Raw genomic sequence first — 16,545 nt, 5'->3', positions numbered from 1 at the left:
TTGAGTAGTGTACAGTCCTGACAAAGAAAAGAATAGGAGAAAAAGAACAGGAGGAAATCAAATGGGAGGTCGAGTGCAATGGCGGACTAAGACAGACTTGATTGAGCATGACAAATTCAGAACTTGTTCAGAGACTGGTACCTCTCGACACATGTAGCTTTTTTTATCAAAAATATAGCCAAAGGGGCCCTCTGTTACGTTAATTTAGGTCGTGCATGTTGTTGGGCAGCCCAAGGGGTTCGTTTGCTACACACACATTTCACTTACTCAAACCTGCAAGAACCCTGGTATTATTTTTACAAATTATTGACTAGTCTAAAGTGTAAATGCCCCGATCTTTTTCACGATGCAATGATAACTTTTGAATGAACTTTTTATATTTTGCTCTACTAAAAAGTGATGATTTTGGAGATATGAGAATTCCGCCCAACACCACCGATTTGAACATATATTTTCTGTAGCGGAGCATCTATGCCCCAAATGTAATGGGAAGGGGAGGGTCTATCGTGAGCAGAGAGCAAATTAATCAAATAATGCATGTATGTAAACACTGCGGGTGGCTGCCTGCGACAAATTAATAAGTACTCCAGATTATTATTTATTTTTTTCTGTCTTCTTCCCACTTCGGCCGCACCGGCAGTGTGATGCCTCGTCCGCACCCAATACTAGGGCACAGCTCATTAACTGGGGCATGTGCCCAGTAAAAAAAAGTCTGGCGATGCTTTTGTTTAGCGTCCAAGATCATTTAAATATTAGTCATATGTTTGAACTGTTAGGAAGTGACACAACTGGGTCTTCATTTCTGTCATACCACCACTCCTCACTGCAGGCACTGAGCCGAGATAAGGGCTTTTTGTCCTTTTGCATGTATTTCCTGTATGTGCACTCTTCTCATGGGAAGCATTCCATGTGTTTGTGTTTTGATGACTTGTGACAGGATGTATCTTGATTTCATTTCAAAGAGAGAATTACAGTACAATTTTACTGTTGAAATTGCTCAGAACAATGAAGTACTTCATTTTGCATCTTTTTCATATTGGCGGTGATGCAATTCATATTTAACATATATAGTCAATTAAATCGAAGCACCTATGATTTACTGGTAGGGGGTATTAAATGGCACACCCGCGTGTGTGCATCTAACCGGATGCACGTTTGTGTGAAACCAAAGGCACGTGTGAGTGAGTGTCAAAAGTCCTCGTTTGAAAAAAGTGAGGGGAGTGGCTCATGGGAGAATGACTGACAGCAGCAACCTTGACTCAATTGCTTGTAATTAGTCTTTCGAAACGGGTGCCTAAAGACAACTGGCCTGTCTCGCATACTTGTTTTCACAGGTAATTGTTAAAACGCCAGTAATTTTCATGCTTGTTATAATAAACCGCTTAAACTAATACACTCATCATTTTTAAAACAGGGGCTGCTGACAGCCCAAAAGAAAGAAATATTTATTTAACTTTTTTTTTTTTTTGGGCAATAATGATTTCACTGTTTTAGAGATGTGTAATTGCTACAGCCTGCAAAGTTTGGTTAGCATTTGACGCTGCTGTAGTTTACAGTTATCTTAACAAGCTTAAATGGTGGGAAAATAATGATTGGTTATAGCGAAAAGAAAATGGCTTAATACAAAATCAGGGGTTCATATAACAATTTTGGACTGGTTCTCAAATTACCAACAGAGGGTGTTGCTTGATGCTTCTTTTGTTTCTTTTCCACCCACTGACCTCACTGGATGATTTTTTTTCAGTATTGGACCAAGTGATCAGCTGATTTGGCAAAGTTCTAGTAGTAGTGTCGTGGTCCCCAAATCTCTTTTTACACCACGGACTATTTTTACGTCTACGTCAAGAAGAAGTTATATATATCAGTTAAAATGTAGTTTGTAATTTTTGCACAACTGTGTCAATGTATGCAGACTAGTGTTCATTTTGTCAGACATTTTTGAATTTAGTTGTAGTCGACTATCAGTCAAGAATTTAGTCTTTATTTTGGTCCAAGAAAGCGTTATTTTATTCACCTTGTTTTAGTCTAGTTTTAGTCAGGGGAAACGTATAAAAGCATAATTGACCGCCCCGTATAACGTATCTCATTTACATAATTTTCTACGTTTTGATCTTGTCTTCATTACTCAACGAAAATGCATACTGATTTCATCCCAGTTATTGTTAAGGAATTGAGTTTTTTGTTTCGTTTAGTCTAATTTTTGTCCGGTGAAAGGTATGTGATGGCAAAAATTGTCACCAAGAAAATTACCAGTAATGCAAACCTTCCTACTTAGTGTGGTCAAGTGGTTGAGCCAGGTCACAATTTGGCTTCGAGCTTGCAGCCACATCCCAGCATGCTTCACAGTACAGCCATATTGACTATGCTGGCCAGATGGGGACACTGGGCAGGAGAATCTTGCCTGGTGTCAGTATGATGATAGCATAGACTAAATAGAGCAGGCCCCACACCAAAAAGTATACATACCCAGAAGTGCATGCAACATTTCTATTTGTGCTGGCTAAGGAAGGGTCTTCGTTGTGTGGTAGGGAGATAAGAGTTGATAAAACAGACTCTAATTTATTATAATAAAGCCTTTCGCTTAATTATTGATAATGAATCTGCTCTTTCATCTTCCTCTTTCTTCCTTTCCTTATCTGCTTGTGTCAGCACTTTGTCTCTCTGTCTTGATGTTGGGTGGTAAGGCGTAGTTACTAGCCACCCAAGGGCAGCAGTCAGTAACATCCCATGCTGCTGGGACCATAAGCAAGTGATTAGTACCACGAAACACTGGCAAGGCAGCAAGAAAATGTTAACTTCAAAGTAACTCACTACAGGATATTAAGCATCGTTAAAGTCTGTTCTTGTTTGTCTCAGCTACGGCATCCAAAGCTTATGAAAAGAGAAGAGTGTACAGTGAGGGTCATAACAAAACACTATTGCTAACAGCATTATTTTCTTTTGCTGTATGTCTTAGTTTGTGTGTTGAAAATCATCAGTTTCCAGAGGTTTCTGCAACCGCCCCACTGTGGCACTGGCCACGTCTCAGCGACCCCTACCAGACCTTTAGCGTTGTGGGTTGCACGGACAGCGGCTCACTGTTTACCCTACTCAATATTTCATGAAGAATGAGAACTCGCAGAATGAAGGATTGCGCTAATATTGCTGTTAAAATTAAGCGATAATTACAATTTGTTAGTTTAAAAGCCATCGCAGTCTATAAAAGTTTGATTACTAGAAAATTAGATGCATTAAGTTTTTATGGCTTGGCGATTTTTATGCACTTGTCATGGGCATATAGTGCAGAATTGTGCAAGATATGTGTGTTTTTGTGGGTACAGTGCGTGAGGGAAGTATACTGCTGACACTCTGTAAAACATAAATTCCCACCCCTGTGGTTAAGATCATCATTAGTTAAATAAAACACAGTGCTATCAGTGTTTTAGAACAGCAACAGTGAAAAAAGTACGACAAATTGCCCGTGTAATTTGAAGTAAAGCCGTCGGAGAATACTGTCATCATTTAGCCAATGCTGTCACATGCATTGTCTGTGTCAAGCTTCGTGTTGATATAAATCAAAATATAATCCAGCGCCTTGTTACAGGGTGCAGCACGGCCCTACTGGATCTTATTACTAACAATATTATAAGTTAGTATCGGACAGCTTGTGCCAGAATTGGAAGCCACTTGTCATGTCAAAGTGACATGACCTTGACTCATAGAATAACCCTACGACAGTAGTTTATCTCCTCACAACAGTGTCTACCTCATCTTCGTGGCAGCGGTAAGAACCATCCATCGGTCCCTTTAACTTTTGAAGCTGTTCTTGCCTAAATAATTATGGCACCCCTTTCTATAATCCAAGTAACATTACTCAACCAGACAGGGAAAAAAAATGCACATAGTTCACCGTATCCCGTGGCACAAACCCACGGAGTTCGACTGCACGATGACACAATTGTGAGGTGGTCAGACATTACGCACAGTGGGACTGTGCCAAAACTGGCCTGTTGCCAGCCTGTTTTTCTTCTCGATTGAAACATTAGACTGTCATGGTAGAAATGGATGTTGCCAGGCATCACTAATGAACCAATTAATCAATGAATTAGCCGGGCAGCGATTAAATTAATGCGAACTGGACAGGCAAGTGGCATTCGTGGATATATCCTGGGGAAGGTGATTAACACAAGCATAACAGGCAGCGATTAACAAGCCACTATTAAGTTTGAAGGCTCCTGTCTAGCTATCTACATTATGTATCTAGCCATCATGTTCTATGTCGATTTTGTAGTAGGCTATATAATGGAAAATAACATACGATAATATCGGATAACAATTCAACGGTATACATATGTATACATATTTATTTTAATCTGCATTTATTACCTGAGTATAAGTTGCCCCCCCACCCAAACTATGAAAAAAATGCGCTAGCATACTCAATAGCGAAGAAATGTTTCGGATTTGTGTAGGGTACATTGTGACAGCAAACGAGCAGGTGATCTAGCAAGCGTCTGATACGAGAGCATTGTGTTCGTATGGAGCGTGTTTGAAGTGAACAGCAGAGAAGAAAGCGCATCTGTAATGGCGGCCTCCGTTTTTTTTTTTTTTGTACCCATGTATAATGCGCACCCCAGATTTTAGGACAATAAATTAGTTAAATTTTGCGCATTATACATGGAAAAAAACGGTATTTTAAAAAAATAATAAAACTCGGAGTGGTTCTCTGGAAGTGTGGTGGACAAAGACAAAGAAGAACACTAAGAAGGTGGTGAACAAGAAGACCATAGAGCTGGTCTTTGTGATTTTCTTTGTTCATTAAAACTCAATGAATTCTTCAGCAATTTTGACACAAACATCAGACATCCAGTTTTGATACAAGCCACGTGTCATTTTATAATCGAAGTTTTAACAAACAAACAATTGCAGTAAAATCACGATGCACTGTGCACTGAGCAGTCAAGAAAAAAGCTATTGCCGGTATATCCCGACTTATTCAAGAAATTCGGGCGTTAAAAAAAATCAAATAGTAACAATTACAGTGGCATGGATGAATGTGTGTGTGAATGGGTGAACTTGAGACATTGTAAAGCGCTTTGGGGACCATGTGGTGTAGATAAAGTGCTATATAAGTGCAGTCCATTTACCATTTACATCACAGGTGTCAAACTCAAGGCCCGGGGGCCAGATACGGACCGCCACATCATTTTATGTGGCCCGCGAAGACAAATTGTGCATCAAATTCATGTGTCATTACTAGAATTGCAAATTGTCTTCACTTTTAATATATATATATTTTAAATATTTGACCAGTTTTTACTCGTCTGATTTGAAAACAAGTTATTTGTTGGTTTGTTTTGTAGCTTTTACTGTATATAATATAAGGTGCTCATACATTTATTTGGGTTGACTGTCATAATGGCCCTCCGAAAGAAGCTATGACTACAATGAGGCCCGCGAAAAAAATGAGTTTGACACCCCTGATTTACATGATTTTAAGCAGATTTTTGCCGCTCCCTATCCCCTGTGAATAGCGGAGGTTTATTGTATTCTTTCAAATGTTTATTATTACTAGCTTTTTGGTCTACGTATCACACCAGTGACACCATGGCACTACCTCTTCTTCTACTGTACCCCTGCCTTGTAAACAGCAGTCCCACCCAGTGTCAAAACACATACAGAAGTTTGACTCGGGACAGATTTTTTTTAATGCTGTCCTGTAAATAACAGGTTGCAGTCCGGACATTGCAGCTATGCTTTGTATATGCCAGATCGAGATGCTATACGTTTCTTGGTAGTCCCCTCACCACGCTTGAATCAAGGCATAATGACGAGAGTGGGGTGTGGGCTTTTTGGGGGGCTCCCCTGATTATGTGACATCCTCCGGAAGAAGGCTTTAGCAGTTTCCTCCATTACTTATAGGGGGTGGCGAGGCCTTTTCACTATTGAGATTGTCACTCTCAATTTGGACTAACAGTAAGCATGCACCAGGCCTCCTGGATATTTCACCCCACTTGCTTTCACCCTACTGCTCCTCACCTTCCACTGATACACACGCACCCAGACTCCCCTCCCCTAAAGCAGATTGCTGTGGTGACAGTTTGATTAGATCATCAATCGTTGCTGTTAACAGCGGTTTTCCTGAGCACCTGGACGCCAGGTCACAGCTGGCTCTGAGCTGCCGCTGTCCTTCTGAACTGCAGACACGTTTGTGTGTATATGTTAACATATAGGCGCTGTGCATTTGATAGTATATTATGGAACATGCAAATGTGTGTGTTTCATACACCCATGTACAGGTCAAAAATAGTTAATTGATAAGCTTCAGTATGCCTCTGTGTATCCATTTTTATGTACTGTGGAGTATGTTGTGAATCATTTTGTCTGAGGAATATTTTTTAGGTTTTATTGTACCTTTGTCTTGATCTTTGTCTTTTGAATGATTTTCTTAGTGAGAGTGAGAGTGAGAATATATATGAAAGCATCAACATTCCGACAAATTGTTCGGGAAGTCAATTTTAATATATTGGCAGCTCTGGTAGAATGACATTATGCATTCATTCCAGGCAAACCTCTACACAATAGATTTGTTTGTGTGGAACTCTATGCATGTAATAGTGGGACACTGACTACAATGCAAATCCACCAAAATAAATGTACTTCTCCAACATGCTGTAAACACAACGCTAAATGTAGCTACTATTGAGGTCTCACATTACCACAATTCCTCCAATGAACTCAACAATATGCCAAATCACATAGATGATGATGTCTCTTCTGTCCGTCAAGCTCTGCAGCTGCTATTCTACTATCTCCCAACACAATGACCAAGATTAATGAAACCTCTGCCATTTTTAATTAGCACGGCCACAGTCATCAATTATGTCTGCCCTACCCCAAATACAAATATTATTATATTTGTGGGAAAATATCTTGATTTATTTTATTGTGGTCTCAAATAGAGAGAGATGAATAGCCTCCCATTATTGTTGTTTGCAAGGAAGAGAAAAGGAGTGGGAATTGATTAGTGTAGTGGTATTGAGAAGTGCCTTGGGAAGAACTTGTGTCACTCTGCGCAGGACATGACAAAGGGTCTGGACGATTAAAAATAGAGGGAAAGGCTATTCTTGGTCACGGTGTTACTACTCAGGACTTTGAATCAACCAAAAATAAAGCCTAAATAAAATTACGCAGGAAAACTCAGAACCAGCCCAACATTTAGAAGTCTCTATGAAACATGTTCATTATTGTCATTCAAGTCAAAGAATTTAATTAAAAGTAGTTCTGACAGAGCTGCCTTGTAAACTGGGGGAAAAACCTTCCATTACAATAAACTTGGCACAAAATGGTACACAAAATATTTTGCTGTGGATTTGATGTAATTTCCTTGATCAAATAATCCAGATAATTAAGAAAGCCATTCAACACACAACCTGATGCACTTTTTCCAGGAAGACAATTTGTATGCACTTATGTATTTAGTGGCATTTTGTCAGAGTTGCTGTACAATCTTCTTCTTTTTTTTTTTAAATGGCTGACATTGCCGTCCAGCAGTTTACAGTCCAAGTTGGCAGGTTTGGGTTTCTGGCTCCATGTTCGACTTCACATCCTTCAATATAGCTAATGCACTAAGGAAAGGCACTTAATCCATATGAATGGGTGTTGAAACAAGCATAAACAAGCATTAGTGCATTAATTAATGTGTTTGTGCATGTTTGTGTACGTGTAATAGAAAGGAAACCACAACTGGATCCTTTTCTGTCACACACCAAGATAAATAGATTATGAAAAGGTAAAAAATAAATCCAACAAATCAATTCATAAATAATTGAGCTTCGAAAAGTGTAGTTTGTTTAGCTTTTATGTGTCCTTTTTTTTAAGATGTGCATATCTGACTGAGATAGATTATAATCGCTTCATAACTTGAAGATGTGCGTGTTTCAGTTATTCATCATTTAACTCCAGCTCAGACACACTCTGTCAAACACGCACACACACACATGCACACTCAGTTGCTCACGCACGCACGGACACACAGTTGCTCACGCACGCACGCAAACACACACACAAATATTTATACCCTAACTGCCACAGCTACTATATGCCCATTGACTCCAGAGAGAAGTGGAAGAAACATCTTGAATATTTTATGAAACCAGGGGACCCCACCTCTGTCTTCCCCACCCAACAATCTGACACTGCTGCAATGTCCAGTATACACACACACACACACACACACACACACACACACACGGACACACAGAAATAATGTTTTAAATGCAATCATTGTCAAACCCAAACAATGTCATTTATCAAGGGAGCATTTGGGACCGTATAATAAGTTTCACATTATTAATACAATTTTTCATCCTCTGTCATGCCTATCTGATTTATGGCACGCATGTGATCTAAGGTGATCATTGAATTACAATTCCAGTAATAATAGAGACTGGACCTGCTCTTTCACTTGTACCTACTGAAGCACACACAGACCCACACTTAACACACACAAACACACACTTAATTCTGGATAAACGGCCTATTGTTGCAATGTATCGGTGTTACATATGAGATAGCACTACAGCCATCTTGTAGCAGTCAGGCCAAAGAGCTAATTTGCTGTTACTGCTATCTACGAGCTAAATGATTTACCCAATTTCGGAAAAGGAAGAAAAGAGGAGAAAAGAAAAAACAAATATGAATGTAACTAGCCCCCGTGTAATTGGATTAGAACCAGTGCTCATTCATCTAAAATCATTTCAGAGAGTAAATATGAGTAGCCCGTTTGACGCTCGGCTTTGAGCATTGTTGTTGCAGACCTAATGATTTATTGCTTCATGTTGTTTGACATGTTTTCTGCACTTTCTATGACGTGACAGCCATCCCAGTCACTGACACTGTCTAATCAAACTCCCCTTTGTGATTATGATCCGGACCTATGAAGTGTTATCCCACAGGAAGATGATCCTAATAGGGCCACAAATATAATCCAATAAACAAATTGAAAGTGATTTTTTTGGCGATGATTAGATAATAAAGAGAGAACCCTTCTCATAAAATTTCAATCCTGTTAAAATAAGTATTTGCCCTATTAGGAGTTTTGTGTTTGCCTTATCATATTAGCCTGTTTATGAGGGCCCGCTCAATCAACATATCGTCCTGTTCTATTTTGAGCAAATTTAGGGACGGGATAACCGCTAAAGCAGCTCCCCTCGTCCTCACAGGTTTCCGAAACGCCTGCTTGCTTCATGAGTTCCACAATTTATAGCATGCTTTCTCTGTATTTTGAAAAGATAATTAGGTTTATACCCAATTTTCACACTTAGCCCCACCCCTCCCCATCTCTTTGCATACCTGAAAGCGCTGATTTGCAGCATGGAAACATAAATATTTCTGTTGCAGCGCAGCACTGGCAGGTGACCCAAATGAAATTCTCTGAGTGTAATTTGATTTACGACATGCTAATGCAGCTTGATATTAGAGAGAAAAAGCTCTGATACGGCTGCCTTGTGCTGTATTTAAGGCCTATCAGGAGTCTGATAAAGAGCATCCTGTCCTTAGCTGCAGGGCTGAGTTATTGTTGCAGATACTCATATTGATAGTAATTCTTCCTGACGCAATTTAGTGCTCGCAATATATAAATATGGAGATAATGGTTAAGTTAGGTGGCTACGCAGATTGCAAAGCCTTAAATTAAAGAATTATAATGAAGCTTTGAACGACCCATTCACACCCCTTTTAAGCGGTCCGTAAAAGATGGGTGGAGATGAATATTTGAGCGTGAGCCAAAGTGTATCATGCAAATCAATATGTTTGCTATGTTTGAAGAGGTATATTTTTGGACAGTAGCTTGTGGTGAAACTTGCTTGAGCACACGATAGAAAAGCAACACCTGGGATATGTTTTGTTCTTCTTTTAGTTTCATAATTGTGTGTGTGTGTGTGTGTGCGCGCAATGTGTTAAGATTTAGGACTGCATGTTTCCAAGTGTGTTTGGGACTCTTGAACTATGGCTAATAATAAAAATAGGCAATAACAGGGCCACCACAGAGGGACATGGCCTTTGTACCTCACTGCCCATCCCCTCACTCCCCTCTGCCGTCATGCCACCTCATTTTCCTCTCTCCGTCCTTAAGTTATGGGCTGAATAACAGCACAACAATATTAAGATAACATTTCCTGATTGTTTGTCAGACGGGAGGCTCCTTCACCCCGCTTTCGTCACGTCTGCCGTGTTCATTAAATTGACAATTTGTATTTGCCCTACAGCAGGATAAACAGGAGCTTATCTGATGGGCTCGGCCTTTTATTATTTATTTCATTATCTTTTCTTTCCACTCCTCCTCCTCCTCTTGGGATAGAAGGTAAACATAAATCAGCCACACCATCTCTGTTGTGTGCCGTTGTTTATATTGCAGTCATCTGCAGCGGTCCTCTATAGGAGGTTCATCCACCATTGTGTGTAGACACACGCAGCCCCTTCACTGTGGTTTTATGTATTTATTTGTTTTTCCTGTGATGAGTATGCAGGTTGTATACTTTAAAACGGCCCTCTGTTAGGGTAATTCTTGGCCTTTCCCAGGAGAGAGAATTCTCTTACAGGAGTGTCTTTCCCTAGTTTATGCTGAAGCCAGCAATAGAGAGCTTTCTTTATTTATTTGAATGTTTGACTCACACCAAGCAGAAAACTTATTTTAATAACTACAAATCTCATAGAATTATCCTGATCACCCTGAGCAGTGTTTGATAGCTTAGTCCAGATTGGCTTCGCCTGTGACAAATAACAAAGCCAGCATCCGTGTTGAGGAAAGATAAATGTAATTTGTTCAGCTTTTTTTTTTTTTTTTTACCCTATACCACAATCAAATTGGGTTTCCATTGATCCCTATTTAAAGAGGATCATCTCTTTAGACACATATTCAGGTCCGAAATCAGTCAGCTAGCATATAAGGCTTACTCGCTCTTTCTCCCAATATCTAGAAAGAGCTCATGGCCAATGATTTAATCTTCATTCAGCTAATTTAGTCTGGATCTAAAGCTTGTCGAAGTGCAGAGTGATGAAGTCTGAAAACAGGACGAGAGGGAAAATACTGGGGAAGGGAAAATGGAAGGAAGAAGTGAGGGTAGCTGAGAGATAAAGATGGATGGAGAAAAAGAGAGATGATGCAGTAGGGGGCTGAAGATGATGATCCATCCTGACCCTAGTGAATGCTGTCATGTTCCTCCCTCTAGGTAATCTCTCTCACTCACTCGCTATTTTGCATGTGAAAATGCTCTCCTGACAGTTGCATATCAGATAAATTTTCTCCCCCCCTTTCCCGTTGCCCAATAAACAACAGTCTTCACTTTGAAGTTGTCTGTTTGTGTCAGTTTGGCTTCGGGCGAGAGTCGGCCCCTCTCTTTTTCTGTCTTTGTGTTGCCATGAGAGAGTGTTGGAGATTAGTTCCGCACACCAACTGGCCAACAACCTTGACAAATAAATATTGTTGAGCGGTCCATCAAAAATGTCTTTCTTTGAGAGAAAAACGTTCCCGTTATTGATTGGTGTGACGTTCACCAGGAACAGACATTTCTGGTGAATCTTTTTATTAAGTCTTCTTTTTTCCCCCTGTTACAATTAACCTAAATAATCAAAATAATTGCCAGCAATTGTGTCACTTAACACTCACGTTTACACCTTACCACTTGGAGGCAGCAGTGAGTCTATGGTAAGAAACCAGGTCTCATTTTTTTTTAATCTATATAATACAAGTACTGATAACGATACAAATTTACACCTCCTAGGATATATACAGTATATCACAATTAAGGCCAGTGTGGCCTGTGATGTTTTGCCAGTATTTTATTCCTGAACTCATGACAAGTTCACACCACAGTATATGGTAATGAGTGACGGTATACTCGTGGAAGCCGGCAGCTTTCAGAAAGTAGAGGCAACAAGCCCACCTGGGTCTTTGAATAAATCTCCACCGCATGCCACTCATATCATCTCACTGCTTGACTTGGGGATACAGAGGAAAGATATTGTGGAAGAAAAGGCATTATAAAGACTCAAAAGGGAACGAGTTCCAAGTCACAAAAGCAAATATATCAAAATAACATTGAGGTTAAAATAAGTAAAAATAATGGTATAATGCTTTAAAAATATAAATAATAAATTATTACAAACTACAGTGGTGAGCCTAAGCTATTTGTGTATTAGTGTTTGTCTTCGTTCCACGAAACACAATATATTTGTATAATATAAATTATATACTGAAGTGAGATCTCACTCGCTTCAAACCAGGAAAGGTATTTTTAGCGTGAGCGAGTAACATAATTACGCCTGAGTGCGTGCTCTGTTGTGTTTGTGTGCCATGAAAAATCACCAACTCTCAACATGATTACCATTTGATTATGAATCGGTACTCAGTAGTCCAGTCAATACCAAAATAAAACACAAACTTCAGCATCCATACCTAATATCATGACCCTTTAAATGTTTGATGTTGAACAGCCTCAAAAACTACCATGCAAACTATACAAAAATACATAAAAAGAGTCCAAAAATTTCAGACCTTAAATTGTTCTTTGTTCTTTGCAATGTGCAATTGCACATTAACAGCAAGGAAATGATCCTTCAATGAATTTTGCAAGGTACCTTGCTTTTTAGAGGCGATATGCATATGGATTTGTGAGACAGTAAATCGTGACGGAATCTGACATGTGGGGAACAAGATCAAAGATCCCATTAAAAACAGAGCCAAGCTCTTCTCTCATCCTTACAAACCACCGACTGATAGTCAGTGCTGGTAGCGCACGCACCTTCCTCCATGTTCTCCTCTGCTTTGCATTGGTTCTCGTTTTTCTCCATCGCAGCATTGTCAAGGCCTGCCTGACTTTGTGATTAGGCCGCATAATAAACAATGGCCTGTTTAGCTCATAAAGAAGGACTGTTGCTCATATTGCTTACAATAAAAGATAGCATCTCTTCACTCACCTTATTTATCTCTCCCGTGGTGGCACGAGCAATGAGTTGTTCTATAAATACCGCAGGGAATGAAGAAAAACAGATGCAAATGTACATCTATTGGTCAAATTATGTTTCTCCTAAGTCACGTGATGAAAGAAATAAGGCTGTTTAATAAAGCATTGGCGGTTGCTGGCGGCATTTTACAGCTTCTCCTGCCTTTCTCGTAAGCGTGCTTGAAACATCTATTGCATATCTGATCCAAAGTCAAATTCATAGATTGTTATTGTAGCCATGACAAGCCATTTTGCTCTTAATACACCCACCATCTTTAATTCCTGGCTTTTTGGTTTTACGTCTCTCTACGATTACTCCGTTGCCCCCCCCCCCCTTCTTCCAGGAAGATGTATGAGTATGAATTATTGATTCAGACACATGCTACATGCTGCGTGGAGTCATTATTTGTTCAGGTGAGTGTCATGCGGCTCGCTATGAAACAGATACCATGGGGATTAAACGACACAATCAGGACTTAAAGACAGCCACCCTCCCTAAAATAACACAGGCCTCACTGCAAGACAAATGTTCCCTAAAACCTGACATCATTTGTTTATGACTTGCACATTAGTCATTCTGCGTCTAAATTATAGAGTGGGGTAAAGATTAATTCCAGCCCAAGTTTTTCTATTGTGTTCACTTTCTGTTTGTTTCTTGAAGCCCAATAGCACAGCAGATGAATATAGGTGCAGACATCCCACACGAGACAAAATAGACCACAGTGTGTCAAATAATGTAGGCGTCAGCATGAGGAACAGACACATGTCGAGTTAGTAAAAACAAGATGTGTTTTCACACTCCTGACACCTACTATCCTGATGCATTACAAACATGGAATAAAAAAAAAAACAGCCTTTGTAAAGAAGATAAGAGCCAATTTTAATTGCCACTAAAAAAATATATTTTATTTTACAATTGTTTTTTTTTTTTCCAAGTAAGTACAAGTACACTGTTGTAAAATTGCATTGCATTGTATTGGAGAGGTGTTTCTAATATTGTGTACTGTATGATCATATTATATTGTATGATCATATTTTATGATTATACAGTATCTATTATAAATCCAGTCAATTTGTATTTTTATAATTAAACATTTTATAATGTGGATTCCACAAATCTTGAAAATATGCTCTCGTTCTTTTCAATTGTTGTGCATATCAATTGTCAAGCATTCCCAAATCATTTTGGCAAAGCAAGCAACGGTGGACTGTATCCACACATTCACGTTTATGAGATTAATACTGTCTATTTAATGCAGAGGAGTGTGTTCATGATAAAAACACAGATGAGTAAGTGTTGGAAAGGAGTTTTTAGGAGGTGGAGAAGCTATGATCCAGGGGGCTCAAGAGATGGTGGCTAAAATGTTGATAACTGTTCATTTAACCCTGGCTAAGTGGTCAGGGATGCTGGACAGGTGAACTTTATTCTCCCCGCAGGCCTCCAATATCTCCACCCACCCCGTGTGTGTGCGTGTTTGTGTGTGTGTGCGTGTGTGTGTGGTCTGTAACAGAATTTCTGTAGTCCTCTGGGCCGTGGTGCAAAGCAGAGAATAAATGGTAGAGGTGGCAGGCCAGGACAGAAAAATCAATGCCTGCTTATACAGACATGACATACCAGTAGCCAACTACACTCCCGTGTTTGCCCCTGTGTGTGGGTGTGTGTGTGTGTGTGGGGGGGGTGTATATGTGTGTGCATGCGTGTGCGTGCGTGCCATCCAATGTAGACACACAGCTTACAATCAAATGCTCCCGTGCACTGTGACTAGGACTGCAACTACCCAGCAACCTCCATTTCTTTCTCATGGCATAAACTTACCAGTATTTTATGTTAGTGCTAGGATCTCGGTAAATAACAGTTTCCCCCCTGCTGACTTCCTGTCCCTGCCTCCCTTCTTTCTTCCTTACCCCCTATATTCTACAGGAAGTTCGAGTGCAAGTTGTGTGAGCGCTCCTTCAGTGAAAAATGGGCACTAAACAACCACCTGAAACTGCACAGTGGGGAGAAACCTTATAAGTGTTCCTGGCCGTCCTGCCACTACGCCTTCCTCAACCTGTCAGCAATGAAAGACCATTACCGCACACACACTGGTAAGAAATCGAGTGACTTCTATTTTAAATCCAGTAATTATTTACAATGACGTGCACTCATAAATAAACACCACAGTTAGTTTATGAAACACCATTCTTGTGTTTGAAAAAAAAAAAAGATAGACAATAGGTGGAGAAACTAAAAAGCTGAGATGTGTGTGTAAACTGTGAAAATGTCATCTCACGTAAAAAAAACTTCACAGATTTGTTTTGAAAATCACACATTTTTGCCTGACTATTGGCCATCTGTATTCATTTTCAACACCCAGAGATAGTTGAGCAGTCATTGAAACTAGAAACGCTTAAACTTCCAGATTCAATCACTGCCATCAAATTTATATAAAGTACCTTAATCAACAATTTTGATTCAAAGGGATAAGAAAAGACAATGTTTTTACTTTTTACTTTAATTTAGATATTTGGACCAGGTTCCGCCGGTCAGTATGGTGTTCCTTATCCTTATTATTTCACCAACCACAAATAATTTTAATATAATTGGAACATCCATCCATCCATCCATTTTCTATACCGCTTGTCCCCACGGGGGTTTCAGGCATGCTGGAGCCTATCCCAGTCATCGTGCACTAGGTGGGGGGACACCCTGAACAGGTTGCCAGCCAATCGCAGGGCACACAGAGACGCACAACCCTGGATGGGTGGACATTCACTGTCGAGACCCAAATATGTATATACAATCAATTAAAAAGTAAATTTTCCACTGTTGTCCCCTAAATAATACCTCAATGGTAGTCCAGGTCAACCTAAATGTGTCTTTGTTGCAGCCAAGCAGTTTCCCCCTCAGCTTTAATAATGTCCCATACGTGGCCGTTTAAGTCAGTGACAGACGCAGCAGCAGCCAGCGGCCTGACAGCCTGACTGAATGCTTGCAGGAGAGCTCTCCATCCGTCATGGGTGCCTGCTGTGTGAGAGCGAGATTTGCTGGATGTTATTTTAAATGTGTTTCAACAGTGATATAATGTCAAGGCACCTCTGAGACAATTAGACATTTTATTTTCATTTGTATCAAGCACTCATCATTCCCCATCAGGTTGCTGACATCGCTGTCACCCAGTTGTCACCAGGAGAGCCGTGTACAGTTGTCGTTGTACAGTTGTGTATGTTTTTGTCTCGGACAGAAAAGAAACACCAATTCGAAACAACTGAATTAAGTGAGATGGAAAAGGGACATTTTTGAAAAAAGAATAAATAAGAATGAATAATGCACTCACAGGACAGTGACTGTATTGTGCGGTTATGAGCCCAAAGTTATTGTAATATTGTCATTCACTAAGAACAGCCCCGTACTCAAAAATTGCTTTTTTATTTCAGTAATTTCAGACAGACAAAAAGAAAAACAAGCATTTTAAAATAACCTTGTTTAGTTGTTGAAGCTCTGATCAGATCCACAACCTTCAGGGAAACCGGAATCCACAAAAATAAATGAATAAAAAGAATAAACCGGCATTATTCTACA

General features: G+C 39.8%; 1 protein-coding gene across 1 annotated transcript in view; it reads left to right on the top strand.

Annotated features, from left to right (window-relative positions):
• Nucleotides 1-16,545, top strand: part of znf407 (zinc finger protein 407) — a 110,086-nt gene that overhangs the window by 51,853 nt on the left and 41,688 nt on the right. The window contains exon 5 of the mRNA XM_061289876.1: nucleotides 14,905-15,071. Coding sequence (XP_061145860.1) covers nucleotides 14,905-15,071 — 167 coding nt within the window. The remainder of the gene's footprint in view (nucleotides 1-14,904; nucleotides 15,072-16,545) is intronic.

The sequence above is a fragment of the Syngnathus typhle genome, linkage group LG10, assembly GCF_033458585.1.
Source record: "Syngnathus typhle isolate RoL2023-S1 ecotype Sweden linkage group LG10, RoL_Styp_1.0, whole genome shotgun sequence".
Taxonomy (NCBI): Eukaryota; Metazoa; Chordata; class Actinopteri; order Syngnathiformes; family Syngnathidae; genus Syngnathus; species Syngnathus typhle.
This window is presented reverse-complemented; position numbering and strand designations above follow the sequence as displayed.